The 15,333-nt window shown below is 33.9% G+C and overlaps 2 protein-coding genes across 17 annotated transcripts in view; one reads left to right on the top strand and one right to left on the bottom strand.

Moving 5' to 3' along the window:
* Positions 1 to 15,333, top strand: part of LOC139775437 (uncharacterized) — a 110,535-nt gene that overhangs the window by 40,214 nt on the left and 54,988 nt on the right. The window contains exon 1 of one of the 14 annotated variants that reach the window (XM_071711417.1): positions 7,312 to 7,577. The exons of the other annotated variants lie outside the window; for them this stretch is intronic. Coding sequence (XP_071567518.1) covers positions 7,473 to 7,577 — 105 coding nt within the window. The 5' untranslated portion in view covers positions 7,312 to 7,472. Of the gene's footprint in view, positions 1 to 7,311; positions 7,578 to 15,333 lie in introns of those variants that run through there. 14 annotated transcript variants of the gene reach the window in all.
* LOC139775427 (uncharacterized) lies at positions 3,204 to 7,037 on the bottom strand. 3 transcript variants are annotated; one of them, XM_071711383.1, is made up of 3 exons: positions 6,169 to 7,037; positions 5,767 to 6,026; positions 3,204 to 5,436 (listed from the first exon to the last, which is right to left on the bottom strand). In XM_071711383.1, exon 3 carries the CDS (start codon positions 5,358 to 5,360, stop codon positions 4,518 to 4,520), a length of 843 nt encoding a protein of 280 aa, XP_071567484.1. In that variant the 5' UTR covers positions 5,361 to 5,436; positions 5,767 to 6,026; positions 6,169 to 7,037; the 3' UTR covers positions 3,204 to 4,517. The 3 variants fall into 3 exon arrangements, with proteins under 3 accessions (XP_071567484.1, XP_071567485.1, XP_071567483.1); XM_071711384.1 differs by lacking the exon at positions 6,169 to 7,037 and having other exon boundaries at positions 5,767 to 6,044; XM_071711382.1 differs by lacking the exons at positions 5,767 to 6,026; positions 6,169 to 7,037 and having other exon boundaries at positions 3,204 to 5,757.

Here is a 15,333-nt window from a genome sequence, read left to right as displayed (position 1 = left end):
TTAGAAAACGTATTAAAAAATTCACAATGTTACGACTGTCGTGAGGCTTCGCGATTAAAGTGCATTGTAGAATCTGTCGGAAACTGCCATCAGGATAGCCTCGGAAAACTTTCAACGGCCTCGTTGTACGCCGTGATTTAGTTTAGCGAGGCGTTCACACATTTGATACATTATTTATAAGCCCTAACTCTTCTGTCGTGCTTCGGTCCGACGAAGCGGTATCGCGAATGCATGAAAAATATTATAATTGCCGTCGCTGCGACGAAAAATGCGGACGCGAGAAGTCGATTTTTCTGCGGGCGGAACGTGCGGGTGGTGCGGGTGGAAGAAGCGGCATTGTGCACCACCGTCGTGTCTTCGTCGATATTCGTGGCACTTGAGCCAAGTCGTGCATTGTATAGTACGTTGACTTTTATTACCTACCTTATGCCGCGCGCGCACACACACTATCCTAACCGGCACGCGGGAAAGCTGTCAATAAAATTCTAGAACTGGTCGCGTACGACACTCAAAGACACGAGGAATAATATGCAAAGTGTGCTTAGGGTATTATACCGACAACGGACGTTTTGCAAGTTTTACGGATTTAATTGTGTGACCGGCAAGTTATTTATTTTCCGTCTTTTAGTCTTTTGAACGAAATTCCTTCGCTTTACTCGTACATCGGCTTTAATCTGATTTTGAAATAGAACACTGTTGCTATGCACTTTCATTATCACGCGAAGATAATGTTTCAGTTGTTTCGTGCAATAATTATCTGTTTTCGATCAATTCTCTCAGCATGTTTCGCGATCGTGTTCGCCTATTGTACGTCTGTTGACGTATCATTTTTTTGGCGACACGCCGCCACAGTATAAGTAAGAACAGTAGGTTCACTCCCTTAAAAAGTTGGTAAATGAATATGGCGATTCGCGCAATCAATAACATGGCGGCTGTCATCTGACAGTTCATTTGGTTAGATACATCGGCGTGTCAGTTGTATTATATTTGTATTTATTTAAAAAAATTTTTTTAATAAAATCATAATGAGTAATAAAAGTGGTTATCGATGTGTATTTAAAGATTATGGGATCAAAGGAAACTTTATTCCGATTTCCGAAAGATTCAGAAAGGTACGTATTCATTATGACAAATACATGAATACATAAATACGTTAAATACACATAAATATAAATACATTAACACATTAATACATAAATAATAATGCTATTTGTATATTATGTTATAAGATACATAATCAATAAATACATTTAAAAAAATTAATACATAAATATATTAATACATTAATATATATTAAGACTTGAAATGCATTAAATATATTAATGTATTAATAATATTTATGTACCTATTAATTTTTTCAAATGTATTTATTTATTATGTATCTTATTACATAATATACGAATAGCATATTTATTTATGTATTAATGTGTTAATGTATTTATGTGTTAACGTATTTATGTATTCATGTATTTGTTATAATGAATACGTACCTTTCTGAATATTTCGGAAATCAGAATGGTTTCCTTTGATCCCACAATCTTTAAATACATATCGATAATCACTTTTATTACTCATTATGATTTTATTTTAAAAAAATTTTTTAATAAATACAAATACAATACGCGCCGATACATATATAAATACAGTAATAAAAATATGCTATTTGAATATTATGTAATAAGATAATAAATAAATACATAAAAAAATTAATACATTAATACATAAATAAAATGAATAAAATATACATGAATAAAATGTGTCGTGGCATTTTTGTTTCGAATATTTAATTAATATGTATAATATATTTCTTATATTTTTTTCATTTCTTATATAATTATCACAAGCGGTTTCTATTATTCAAATAAAATGCGCATGTATTTTTTACTTATGTGCATGTGTTAATTGTGACATTTTTGTTCGAATATTTAATTAATATATATTTCTTATAATTTTTTTCATCTTATACAATTATCAAGCGGTTTCTAGTAAGCGGCTGAAATAAAACACGCTCGCACAATCAACATCATGGCGGACGTTTGCCACGAAGAACAAAGGCTTCGACACGGAGTGAACCTACTGTTCTTACTTATACTGTGACGCCGCGCCGTGTCGTTCCGCATCATTGGAATCGTAATAATTGGATATCGCCTATTAGAAGGTGAGGAACGGTGATTGCGTGGTCGCGAACGCAATCAAGAATTATTTGCTGTAGCGAAATTCGTGTGATGTGCGTCGCTGTGTTTGTGCAATTATTCTGGAACATGAACGCTGATAGCGGTCGAAGGTTATTATCAGGTGTTAAATGTGATACGCGCTAATTGATCGTGAAACTTTCTCGCGTCTAACATTTGCCGAGGCCATGCATTATGTGATAGTCGCTTCCGCAGGAAATGCGTTTTGCTTGTCATCATGACATCGCAGATATAATTGGATAAATACAATATAAAAATATAAATGTAGATAAAACATGAAAATAATAATAAAAGACAAATAAAATATATGAAAGAGGATAAGAGGATAAATAATAAGAAAATTAATCAGATTTAGAAATAAATATCATTAGTTGTTATATTTGTATTTTAAATGCGGATCTGATTAAGAACCATAGTAGCTTTTTAGCCAATAACATTCATGTTTGATATCCGAAGGAGACCAATTCAGTTAAGACCCGAAATTTGATTATTTGAAATACCTGCGCTAATATAATATAATATTTGAAATAAAAGAATGGAATTTCTAAACCGAAGTAAAAGGAAATTAGAATTTTATGGGGTAATATAATTTGTCCATTGGGATTATTTGAAAAATAATAATTATATACGAAGGCACGCTGCGTTGAACCTTCAGATATAAATACCAATTTCTTAATTTCGAATCTTAAAAGAGATAGGTACTTTAAAAGATTACACACACATACACAAAGATTATATTCAATGAGCTCGTGCATAGGTACATTAAATATAAATGATTATTTCATCAAGTAGTTTTAAAACATAATACAGTAATTAATAATTATGACATTATTATATTATTTAATATTACCATATATATAATTATCATATTATATAATATCATTTAATATTAATTAAAATATCATATTATTTCTTAATTCTTTAAAGAAATGTTATAATGTTATGTCGCTACATAATCAGTGTTTAAAATATTAAATATTGGAGATAATAAGTCCAAGTATAAAATTCTAATTTGTTCATAATCTAAATTTATATAATAATTATTACAAATTGAGAGATAAATAGATTGAGCAATATAGTTTTGAAGAATCCAAATGACAAGCTTAATATGCCTCTAAGGCGCGTATTCATAATCCGTTCTTATTTCAAGATCGTCTTAAGTGGTATCTTAAGATACTAATAAAATAGATACGGGTTCTGTGACTGGTTTAACCAATCTTAAAATTGTGTTTAAGACGGTCTTAAATATAAAACTATGAATACAGGCCTAAGAGAATTGTATCCTAAAATCAGAAGATTTTGTATAAATTGAAGGCACTGACTGAAATCCATTCTGACTATAATCGGATTTATTGGATTTCTAACATAAAATATAAGTAAAATATTCTGTAAGTAGTTTTCAAGGCATTTTCAAGATACAATTTGGCACTTAATTCTTCTTCAACTTATTCCTATTTAACTTATTCCTATCTGTTAGAACGATGACTATACGTAATCGAAAGAAATTATTTCTTTCACGTCTTGGAAAACATTGCACTTACGCTTACCTAGAAACAATTACTTACAGCTAAGGGGGCGGAAGGAAAAACGCGAAATATAATCGAGCTACTTTTCAGTTGCATAAGAGCAATCGGTGGTAACAACGTAACATTTACAGTACGGATATAATATGTCGTTATTTAACATATGCAATATCACGGTCGGTTACTCGCTCACAAATCGTTATGAATCTAAATGCAATTACAGAAAGAAAGTTTCAAAGCCCGCGATATCACATACGTACCGGGAGTCTTAATTCATGTAAGCTCACTTAATCGCGCGTAACTACATACTGATTACGTGCTTTACCAGATGTAAACGATATGACATCACATATTATCATCCGCGAAAATCATCGCTCGTCTTCGATATCCACAATCCGGAAGTAATACATACGAAAATTTCATCATGCGCTCGAGCGGACGAACTGTGAACTCATATTCGTGTTCAAGCTGGCTTTCATCAATGAAATTGGCACAGTCCGATCTCTTTAAATTATCGAAATTATTCCTTGTGATGAAGAATCGGCAAGAAGGTCGACCGACGATTTAATTAACCAAAGTAGAAACGCGTTTCAAAAAATATTCATGCTTAGAAAATATATTCACTCAAGAGAGAGAGAGTAGGAACTACCTATATAATCTTAAGATTATCGTAACACATTGTGATCGAAACAGTTACGCGGAGAAAAGATACGTGCTACGCAGTCGGGCGTTTGTTAATTCAGTCGTATAAAGTATAACAGTAACTTTATCAGTCTTTATGAGGACCATGTACGATCGCTCTTTATTGTCTACCGTATATCTGCACCTTGTTATAGGCCCCTTTACAACCGGCATTATTTTGTATCAGAGTCCGTTTAACAGCAGCAAATTTATTTTCGGAGAGCTTTAGCCCGCTCTCCACCGTTGCATCCATAATGCACCTCGATAAGGCGTTCTCGTCCAAAGAATGATAATAAAATCTGAACTCATTAATGATACCTTCACTGATAAAAACGTTCGCCATTTCCTTACTTGGATCTAAACTTACACTTTTCCTCGCGTCGTCTATTTGCTCGAAATTAAAAACAGCCAGTACGGTCACGAGCTTATCTTTATACGTGTCTTGATAGCTTTTAAAAAATTTTGCGACGTCCATCAAATCGCGTTCCTTCAGGTTTTCCATGATGATCAGACCCGGCTGTAAGAAGGAAGTATTGAATTCGAACCCAGTCCTGATTGGTGGGAAATACTGACGAATAGAGTATTGCCTCGGGAAATTTTTCTTTATGATCTCCACCGTGTACGATTTACCAACGCCCGTACCACCGACGAGGGTTATTATCTTAAAGCGAGGCGTGTCAGACAGAAGACATTTGCTCAGATCGAATATTGTTTCATCTTGACCATGAATCCGCTTCTTCAATTCGATTACGGCACTCGCAAAATCACTGCTGTGTTTGCGATCCTGACTTTCACTCATGTATACCGCGATCAAGCATACGACTATCACAGTCAATGGTAGAAACATTAAACGTTTGCATGGTAGAAACATTAAACTTCTGCAGCAAGACTTTATTTTCGACAGATAGTTCGAACAGATGTTGTCTCTCCTATTTGAACGAATGTTGTCTCTCTGATTTTCCATTGGTCTTTTAGCTGATTGTTTACAGTGAATGTTGCATAAATTCGCAGAGCCGCTGTCGGACGTTGAATCTTCACAACTGCAAATGATATTTATTAATTCCATTTAGCATTATATCTTTAAGACAAACGTGCATTCTAGTCCTTGAATAATCATATTAACGCTAACTGCGTGTGCGTATGTTTGAATTAAATTCAGCTTTAATTTCACAAGTTCGATTATACATTACTGCTCTAATTAACAGTAAGTTAAATCAGTAGTTAAGAATTAAATTAAAAGAAGCAAAATCAAATCTTTAAAGGAGTCTAAAGTTAGATGTCATTAATGTATCATGCAACAAAGCTCTTTCGCTATTCATCTGCAGAGAACGTACTATGATTCCTACTTGAAATAAAAAAAATATTAGTACTTATCAGTATGAATCAGGCGAAATTCTTCCTTCTTGTTGTGTACTTTGACTAAACTTTTCCAACATTCGTCGTCCAACTCTTCGGATATTTGCAGGATTTCGTCTTCGTTGAAGGATTTTGTCCTAAGCCGATTATAATCTCTCTCCTTCTCGTATTCACTCGTTGAAGCCGTTCAGGATATTTTCGCAACTCTTTGACATAATTTAGAGACCGATTTGAAAGGTTTCCTGCGAGATATGTCTATAGGATAACCTGCAAACTACAATAGCACGTGTTTTTTTTCTCACCCGAGGGAAATCTACAAAATTTTTATAGCACGTGTTTACACCCCGTTTCTGTTCCACGTCTTTGTCCCGCGCGGATCAGAGCATTCGGAGGGACCTTTAGCCCGAGGAGCTTACCTGACTTTCGTTAATTTTTATCGCTCATAAATGACTAACGCAAAATCGAAGTACGAGAGTACTCCAGAGTCAGGATCAGGATGCCAAATGTCCTTTGTTATCAGCGTACAATCGGATCAAGGCGAGCGAGGCGCGGGACGACCAACGTTTCTTCAACTCGGCACATTCGAGACGCAACTGGAGCGCGAGCTACGCTGATGGCTGCCAGTCTAAAGACGTTAGACCGATCGTCTAGACCATCACTTAAGCCCGTATCAGACTACCGACTGCGAAGGCCGACCCGACTGCCGATCGCGACTGCCGACTTACATCTAGCCAATCACAACGAGGCGCCGACTGACTGAATCGGCCAACTCGCGTTTAGATTGGAGTCTATTTTTCGAGTCGGCAGTCGTTCGGCCTTTGCAGTCGGTAGTCTGATACGGGCTTTAGGGTCTTCGACCGACGCCGATTAACTTTAATCGACGATTAACTCAATCAGCAGTGTCGCCAAGATATTTGTCGTGTATGTCGTTCTTAACCAATCTTTTCAAATATACCACTTTTCTTTAATTTGAATAAAGCTGTTTCGATTTTTATTTAAAATATCTACTAGGTCGAATTACATTACAGATTAAAATTACAATAGTTTTAATTATTTACAATGAAACTTATATACTAAATACTACTGCCCGTATCACTCGCTCGCACATACACACACGCTGATAATAATTTATTGTTACTCCCGTTGCATTCTTCCCTAAATTATTTTTATCGTTGTCCATATTTAGCCATAATTATAGTACTAATTATATTTCGAGGTCTAGCAGCGCCAAGTTTTTTTTACAAGAAAAATGTAATAATTTTAATAAAATATGTTCATTTTGTAGTGTTATACCTCTGTCTGTAATTGTTTGTAATTAAATCTTTTATTTTATTAAAAAATACATATATATTTGTAAACTTTGTATTATTTAAGTATTTCCTTGTTGGATTTAAAAATTATTAATTTTATAAAATTGTTATTATATCCACTAAAAAACACATATGTAAACTCTGTATTTAAATATCTTGTATTCCCTTGTTAAATTTTAAAAAAAATTTTAATCTTATAAAATTGTTATCATACATTCTTTTTCTAATTGACACAATGTAAAGATTTTTCAAAGTAGTAGGGGAGACCGGGGCTAGACCGCTACCGGGGTAAATCCGCTAAATCAAATATCTCGGAACCTGTATATTGTGCGAACTCGCTATTAACATTGTAAACGCTGCTTATGGTACCCATGTGACCAACGGAGTTTCGGCAGGTTACCTGCCGTGTTATGATTTTTACGAGGGCAAACGTGTTTTCGGAAGGTGAAAGTGAAATTTTCTGCGCGTGGAAATATTGTAATATCTGCAATAATATTTGCTCTCCAAATCTCGAGGTACGTGATTATAAAGAGTAATGCATGCTGAACACGAATCCAGTGTAGTTTTTTCATTATCGTTAATGTCTAATATTTCGTGGGCGATCAAACCTGAAACTTATGTTTGGGGCTTATCCGCTAGTAAGCACCCGGGGCTGGTCCGCTAGTCTCGTCACTGTGGCGCGCCGGGCGCACGACTTCAGCTCACGGCGATTTCAGGTTAGGTTTCCCTCGAGCGTGATTCTGTCTTCCCTTGCACGTGCGTCAGTTTGTGTAAGAGGGAAATGGTACGCACTTATCGTCGCAAAACGGGTGTTTTGGCCGACCGAAAAGATGGCGGACCGTTGTTTTCGAGATCGCTCGCGCTCACGGCACGTCGGCGAGGTACGGCGAGGCACGGCACGGCTCTGAGATCCCGCGATTTCCGCGCGAGAGTTGACATGCCGCGCGCGCGGTAGATCGTCCCGACTCCCGGCCGCGGTAAATTGTCGTTGTTGGTCATTAAGTCAGTAACAGTCGCGCGTGCAACCGCATCGTCCAGCGTTCGCCGCATCGTCTCGGCGTCATTGTCGCCGCCGTTGTAGTGGTGGTGGTGTCGGTGGTGGTCATCGTCGTCGTCGTGGTGGTCGTGGCCGTTGTCGTCGTGGTGGTCGTGGCCGTCGTCGTCGTGGTGGTCGTGGTCGTCGTCGTCGTGGTGGTCGTGGCCGTCGTCGTCGTCGTCGTCGGCGCGTCGAGGAATCGGCGCGAGGACGCCGTCGAGTCGGTAAAATGGTCGCGCTCCACCGCGAGATTTTCTAACCCCCCTGTCGCTATTTATCGCTCCCCTGCGAGAAACGCGGCTTGGTTAGGTTGCTCGAGGGTCCGCGCTGATCCTATGGCACCGGAACGCCGTCACGCGTGTTCCCCGTGGTTGCCCGCGTTGACAATGTGACGTGCCGTTGGGGAGTTTACGATTTGGTTAACCTCTGTATTCACGTGCCTAAATTGTTTTATGGAATAGGTAAAACAATTATTTTTTAATAATGTTTCGCATAAAAATTTTAAATAAATTTTTATATTTTTCTCTTAAAAAACAATTATTAAAATGTATCCTATCATTTTTCAGGATTAGATGTACGTATATATATTGAAAATGCAGTGTAACGAATTAACCCCGGGGGGGTAGCGGTTCAACCCCGGCATTTTTGAGATTTCAATTTTTGCACCGTTGTCGTTTTTGCTCTATACCGGTTAAACAAAGCGACGTAGATAAAAATTTCCTTAATAAATTTTGTAGCTAAAGGTTCACTCTTTACAGTGGTATACCACATTTAACTTCAATTATTTATTTTGTTGTTAAAAATCGGCTCCGAAAAAAAACTAACGGTCTAGCCCCGGTCTCCCCTACAACAATTATTTTTTGAAGCATTATATATGTTCTCTCTTTGTAATTGGCGCTGTAATTTAAAGAGATATCATTTCTTTTTTGTAATAGATCACGTACTATTTTTTACTTAGGTTTTTTTGCGAGGTACAAAGATATTAGTCTACCACTTATTACTTAAATTTTTTCGAGGTATAATACTACCACTTTGTTTTTTTTTTTTTTCAAGGTAACAACATATACACTACTATACGTGTACTTGGCGCCTTTCTTTACCTTTTTTTAAAGAAAGGTTAGCAATAACAACAAAATAAATTTTGGTAAATATTTTGTATACTACTATTTTGTGTAGTAAAAAAGATTTTGAGAATAAAAATCGTTGCTCATGTTTCGTTTGTTTCTAATTAATACTTAAAATATCACGATGTCAGTATATAAGTTAGGAAATGATAATTGAAACGATAATTTATGGATATATATTTCGCTTCTTACTTCAATTAGATCATATTATGTTATTTACAATTTCAACATAGTATCTGATTGATGTATTATATTCAGGTGAACAAATTAATAATAGTCCTTATTGATTGCAGTTCAAGATGTAATTGGTAATGCAAATACGTGGCCGAAACTTATTCAAAAAATGTTTTGGAAAAAATTTAAAGGATCACAATTAAAACAGACAACAATTTGTGCTTTTGGTTAAAGCAAAGAATACTCTGTATTTATGCTTTCTACTATTCTCTGCTTTAACAAAAATTATAATTTTAAAATATATAATTGAATGAAGTTAGTAATAATAAGAAGCGAAATATATATCCATGGCATAAATTATTATTTCTTTACTTACCGACATCGTGATATTTTAAGTATTAATTATAAACAAACGGAATGAGCAACAATTTTCCTTCTGATAATCTTTTTTACTACCCAAAATATTTTTACTACCCAAATACACTTTGAAAATTTCAAAGGAACCGGATAGAGTGCCGTTATACTACATATTTACCTAAATTGTTATTAAATTAGCAAATTAGTAATTAGTAATTACTTAAAAAATTACTAATTACGTAAAAATTAATAATATTTAGGTAAAAATGAATTACGCATTACTAAAAAAAATTTGTAATTTGTCAGGAAAAAATTTCTAGTTGTGAAAATTAGTATTTAGGCAAAAATGAATTAATTTCTTTTGCAAATTAGTAATTAGTAGAAATAAATTCTTTATTATTAAAATAATTAATAGTTTGTCAAAAATAAATTACTACTTATTTGAAAATTATGATGAATAATTTGTTTCAAGTAAATTACTTATGTCTCTTGATTTTAAAAGTTATTAATTGGTTTAATATAAATAATTTAATTATTTATTTAAAAAATGGTATGTGCTTTAAAAAATAATTATGTTAATGTTATATGTACATAATTATCACCAAACACGTAATTAAATACAAATATAAAATGTATTAATCCGTTTATTGTACTATAAGTTAAAATTGTCGCTCTCAATCATACCGACGTGATGTAGATGCACATGATCATGCGTAGTGACGTGCATGGAAAAGAAGATACATTCTTTCAATATTTGTACCTTATGTCACGAAATATCTTAAATATATGTCGCCGTTGTAGAGTAGTATAATGATGTCAGTTTGTCTTTTCCAAGTGGTAATTGTCCCCGAAAGGTAATGGCACAAGATGATAGGATATATGACAAGAGAAGGGAAAAGAAGGGCGAGATTGGGTCGCTGTCGATGATCACATGTTGACGTCTTATCGGCGCACATTCGTCCGAGAAATCGGATTTCTCTGCCTCATCGAAATACGATCGATCGAGAAATATTTTATGGTAGGATAAAATGGGAAAAGCTGATAGGGAAAAGAAAAAAAAAGATAAAAAGATATACGTACTAATTGTAAGTAAATCCAGGAGCAAAATTCCCAAACATGTAAATGGATAATGAACATCTAATCCATTTTACTTATTTTAGAGATATTCGATGAAATCGGCTTTAATTATTTATTAGCAATTTAAATTACTTATCAGTTTTCTTATTTGTGCATTTACGACCTTAGATTGAAATCAAATTTACCGAGACTGCATAGAGATAATAGATGACTGTTACAGTAAAGTTAATGAAATTCTCGGAACTCCTCGCATGTCGGCTAAAATATTAAACAGTCCATTTAGCATTAGTCATTCTTTCCAAATTAGAGAACTGTGAGACTCTAATATATCTTATTCGTGGCATGTACTTATTTTACGGGAAGAGGTTATATATTTATTTTCTAAATCGTTTGGCTATATCACGAAGGTGGGGGAGGGGGTGGGGGCATGTAGACAATAACGGTAAATAGCAAACACATATATACATTACGGCTCACGCGAATGTCACTCGATGCAAGAGAACTGTCGGAAGTTTTAACGGAGATCGTTTTCGATGACAGCCGTTCTCTCGCTTGTCTGCTCTCTGCTCGTCTGCTCCACCCGAATCCACCCGAATTAGGGGAACAAGAATTTCAAAGCTGTTCTGTATATACATCAGAATATCTCGAAATTGCCAGATCGTTCGACCAATCCGAAAATAACTTTTAACGAAAATGTCAAGAGGGATTGTTTATCGCATTCCTCTTTCCAACTTGTAATATTATATAGCTTCGTATATAGAAATTTGAACTGAAATTTTAAGTAAATTTCGTTATTTTAGAGCGAAGCTCGCTAAAATTAAATTGGAAAAAAGATACGATCTTGTAAAGTATTACCTCTCCTACAGTTTATCATTAGAGAAGCTTCTTATTTTCAAAGATTATCCATTTTTAGATTTTGATCTTTTCGTTAAAGAAAATTTGATGTCAGATGTCAAATATTAAATAGAAGCATTGAAGAAAAATTGATACTAAGAAATCCATAATAAACATCAAATGATACAAAATTCCGTTTAATTTTTCTGCAACTTAGGAAAGTATCATCTTTCTCTAATCCTAATCTTCTTTCCTATGATGTCCTATGATATTCTATTTATAATTCTATTTATATAATCTTACATATATCTCGAAAAGTGGAGATTAAACAATTTTGTAGACGGTTTTCTAGATATATCTATTTGCGTTTTTGTTTTTCCATTTAACTTTTTGTCATTATATCACAATCACGCGCGAGTCGTATATTAATGATTCTAATGAACGGAATCTTGATGTGTCTCGAAGAGCCATCATGCTATATCGCAAGAACTTTGCGCGCTTATTGTTCTACTTATATATATGCTCCGTGGACTTATACCCCGTTATGTCCCGAATTGTATAAATTTACTTTAGATAATATAAATCATCACAGATAATCGATATTTACACAGATACTTTACTAAATTGACAAGAAAATATCATTTAATAACATTTTACTTACAGTAACAAAAAGTCGAATTTTTTATCATTGTTTATCTTATGCAAATGTATCAAAGAAACCACAACTCAGTCGCGGAGAGCGCAGTGAACGCGTTAAGCAATTTGTAGCATCTTTTAGCTAAAAATAATATGAAAACTGATAACAGCGCGCGGTTAGAGACATATATCTAAGAATAATAATTTTGAGACATTTCATTACATGCGCGATGGCAGCATCTCTGCCGATCATATCCCATATAATATATATAATTATGCCCCGGATTCCCTCTGTTATTACGCATTAGATATACCAGTATTTTTGTCTGTTTTTCCTTTTCTTTGTCATCTAAACATCTTTCCCTAATTTTATCAAAACTTTCTTTTCACTCCTAAAGTTGCTGTCAAATCTCAATTGTTTTCTTTCCTATTGTTTCTTCTCTCACTTAGCTCTCTCACTTTCACATTACTCTCTTTCACAAGTAATTGATTGTGTAACTTCCTTGCTCTTATCTATCTGGGCTTCCGTACTTTTAGGTACCTACACGTATTCCGTAACTCTTAAAAGTTGTCAAAAAGGGAGTGAAATGTGAAGTGCTGTATGTGTCTGGGCGATATGGTAAAGGTTACCGTTATTCCACACATTGTCATTAATAAATAAACGTCAAAAAATCAATAGTTGTTTATATGCGATTCACGCGGTGAAACGTATATATATATACATATATGTTTATTGTCTGAAAATCCATATTTTTGTTTTAAATTATCAAACGTTCATCAGAACATTGGTCTTTTACTGGTCTAAAAATAATATTCTGGTGTCGCTCGCGTGAAAACGATTGGAATTTACTAAAAATAATTGTAGATATCAAAAAATAAATTTTTCAAGGTGAGAAGAAAGTTAATACAAGTTTCGATGAAAATAGTAACGAGTATTATAAAAGTCTAAGAAATAGAGATGTTTAAAAAAGTTTTAATCGTATTTTAATGTTTATAATTAGTACTATTTGTGAGAATTTGGTTTAATTATATCTCGTTACACTTTACTAATCTTTTGAATAAAAACAATTACATTCAACGAAAGGATGATGGATTATCGGTCTTTCTTCTTGAGTAGATTATGGAAGCCTTAACCATCGATCCGTTCATTTACCGAAACCTTGCAATATATTCTAATTGATGCAGTGAATGACAGCCATGTTAAAAATATATATTGTCTCCGAACTTATGATATAACTAAAAGAAACTAGATGATTTCTTATGAAAAAATAAGTTGAAAATGTAGAATAAATTTATGTAATTATATTAATATTTATATAATTATAAGTTATATTAATATTATTTAATATTGCCAAACTTATTTAGAAGTAATAATGTGAGTTATTTAGAACTTATTAAATTAATTTTATTCAATAATTAACGTTATTTAATAAATAATATGATAAATTAATATAACAATTTGTGAAAATTTTTTTAAGTTTATTACATTACTGATTGAGTGAGGGCGGCAGTGTGGTCTAGTGGTAGAGCGCCAGACTCATAATCTGAGGAACCAGTTTCGAGTCCACTAGAGCCATGTAAACATGGAATGTTTTTCCGAAAGCTGCGCCCTCCGTGCAAGATAGGCTCTTGTGCGGAGCAAACTGGGCTCCGTCTTTCGGAAAGAGACGTTAAGCCGTTGATCCAAAGGGTTAAGTGAGAGGAGAAGGGTAGTATTGGATGAGAATTGAATAAAGGGTTGGGAACGTCCCTACAAAACGCCTTGCAACCCTGAGGGGAGTCAATAAACGTATTTATTATTTACTGATTAAGTGAAGCAAAATCAATCTTTTTCATCAATAGATATCTTGTGTAATATAACTTTAGGTACTTATATTGTGACGAACTTTATTTGAATTCATATTTTCTTTGATATTTCTCTTAAGCTGTTGCACTTTCTTAATTTTGTTAATCTCCGTTAATTGTTTTTCTTATAAAGCTTTTACTGTGTCTTTGTAAGAGCTACTAATATAATAAGCACTGTAGCTTTTTGGACCGTTCTCTTTTGTTTCTTAATGGGCGCAATTTGTTTTGGAAATGATGATATTTGTATTACGAAGAAAAGAAGAATAATTTTGTATTATATCATTAGTTTCATTTATTGACAATGAGTCTAAAATTGTTTGTAGGAGCTTCTGTCTTATTTTTATTATTGTTTAGAAAATCGCTACCAGCAAAATCTGCGTTATTGAAAACAGATCTATTTATTGACCAAAATCCAATACTCTTAAAGACATTATTAATAGATGCAGCCTTATAATAAGTTATTGTTATTATAGGAGTTATATCGAATTGCATAAAGCCCCTTGCACAATAGGCGATAGCAATAGCGACAGCGACAAGGTTGCCGACAAAGCTATACCTTTGTCGGCAACTTTGTCGCTGTCGCTATCGCTTGTGCAAGGGGCTTAACGCATTGATCAGCAAATAATATTCATTAATTTAGTGCTTACTCATAATACATTTACAAAGAGTCCTAAACTTCCACATAAAGGAGTTGCAATCTGTGGATCGTATGTCTTGGCAATTGAAATAGAATTACTCCATTTGGCACGTGCCAAATTTTTAAATGCTTCTAAATTTTTTATATATATGGTAGGTACCGCCATCGAGCAAAAGCTTTTTTTATCTATAGTTAGTTTTATAAAATCAATAAAATGTTGTAGCGCGTTCACAAACAAATTATTAGTTATAAATTCATGTTCTGATATTTTAATTTTTGCCGGTGCGTTGTTATTTATTTAATGTGCCATTCGCTTTCTTTTAAAAATAAACATTGTTGGAATAAATATCCTCAATGCACTGGCACAATACACAATTACTGTACTTATTCCTCTTTTTTTTAACTCTACTAATACTTTTTTTCTTTTTTCCCAACTATCTTTGAACATTTTTTGTACAAAATTCAGTTTCATATACATATATTAAATATTTTATTATAGTATTTATTCCATTTTTCTCGATTTTATTTTGCAGAATGTCAAAAAACGATTC

The sequence above is a fragment of the Temnothorax nylanderi genome, unplaced genomic scaffold (genome assembly GCF_030848795.1).
Source record: "Temnothorax nylanderi isolate EJ_2023f unplaced genomic scaffold, tnyl_v1.0 TNYL_tig0098_pilon, whole genome shotgun sequence".
NCBI lineage: Eukaryota > Metazoa > Arthropoda > Insecta > Hymenoptera > Formicidae > Temnothorax > Temnothorax nylanderi.
The sequence above is the reverse complement of the archived record's forward strand: the minus strand, read 5'-3'. Positions and strand labels throughout refer to the sequence as shown.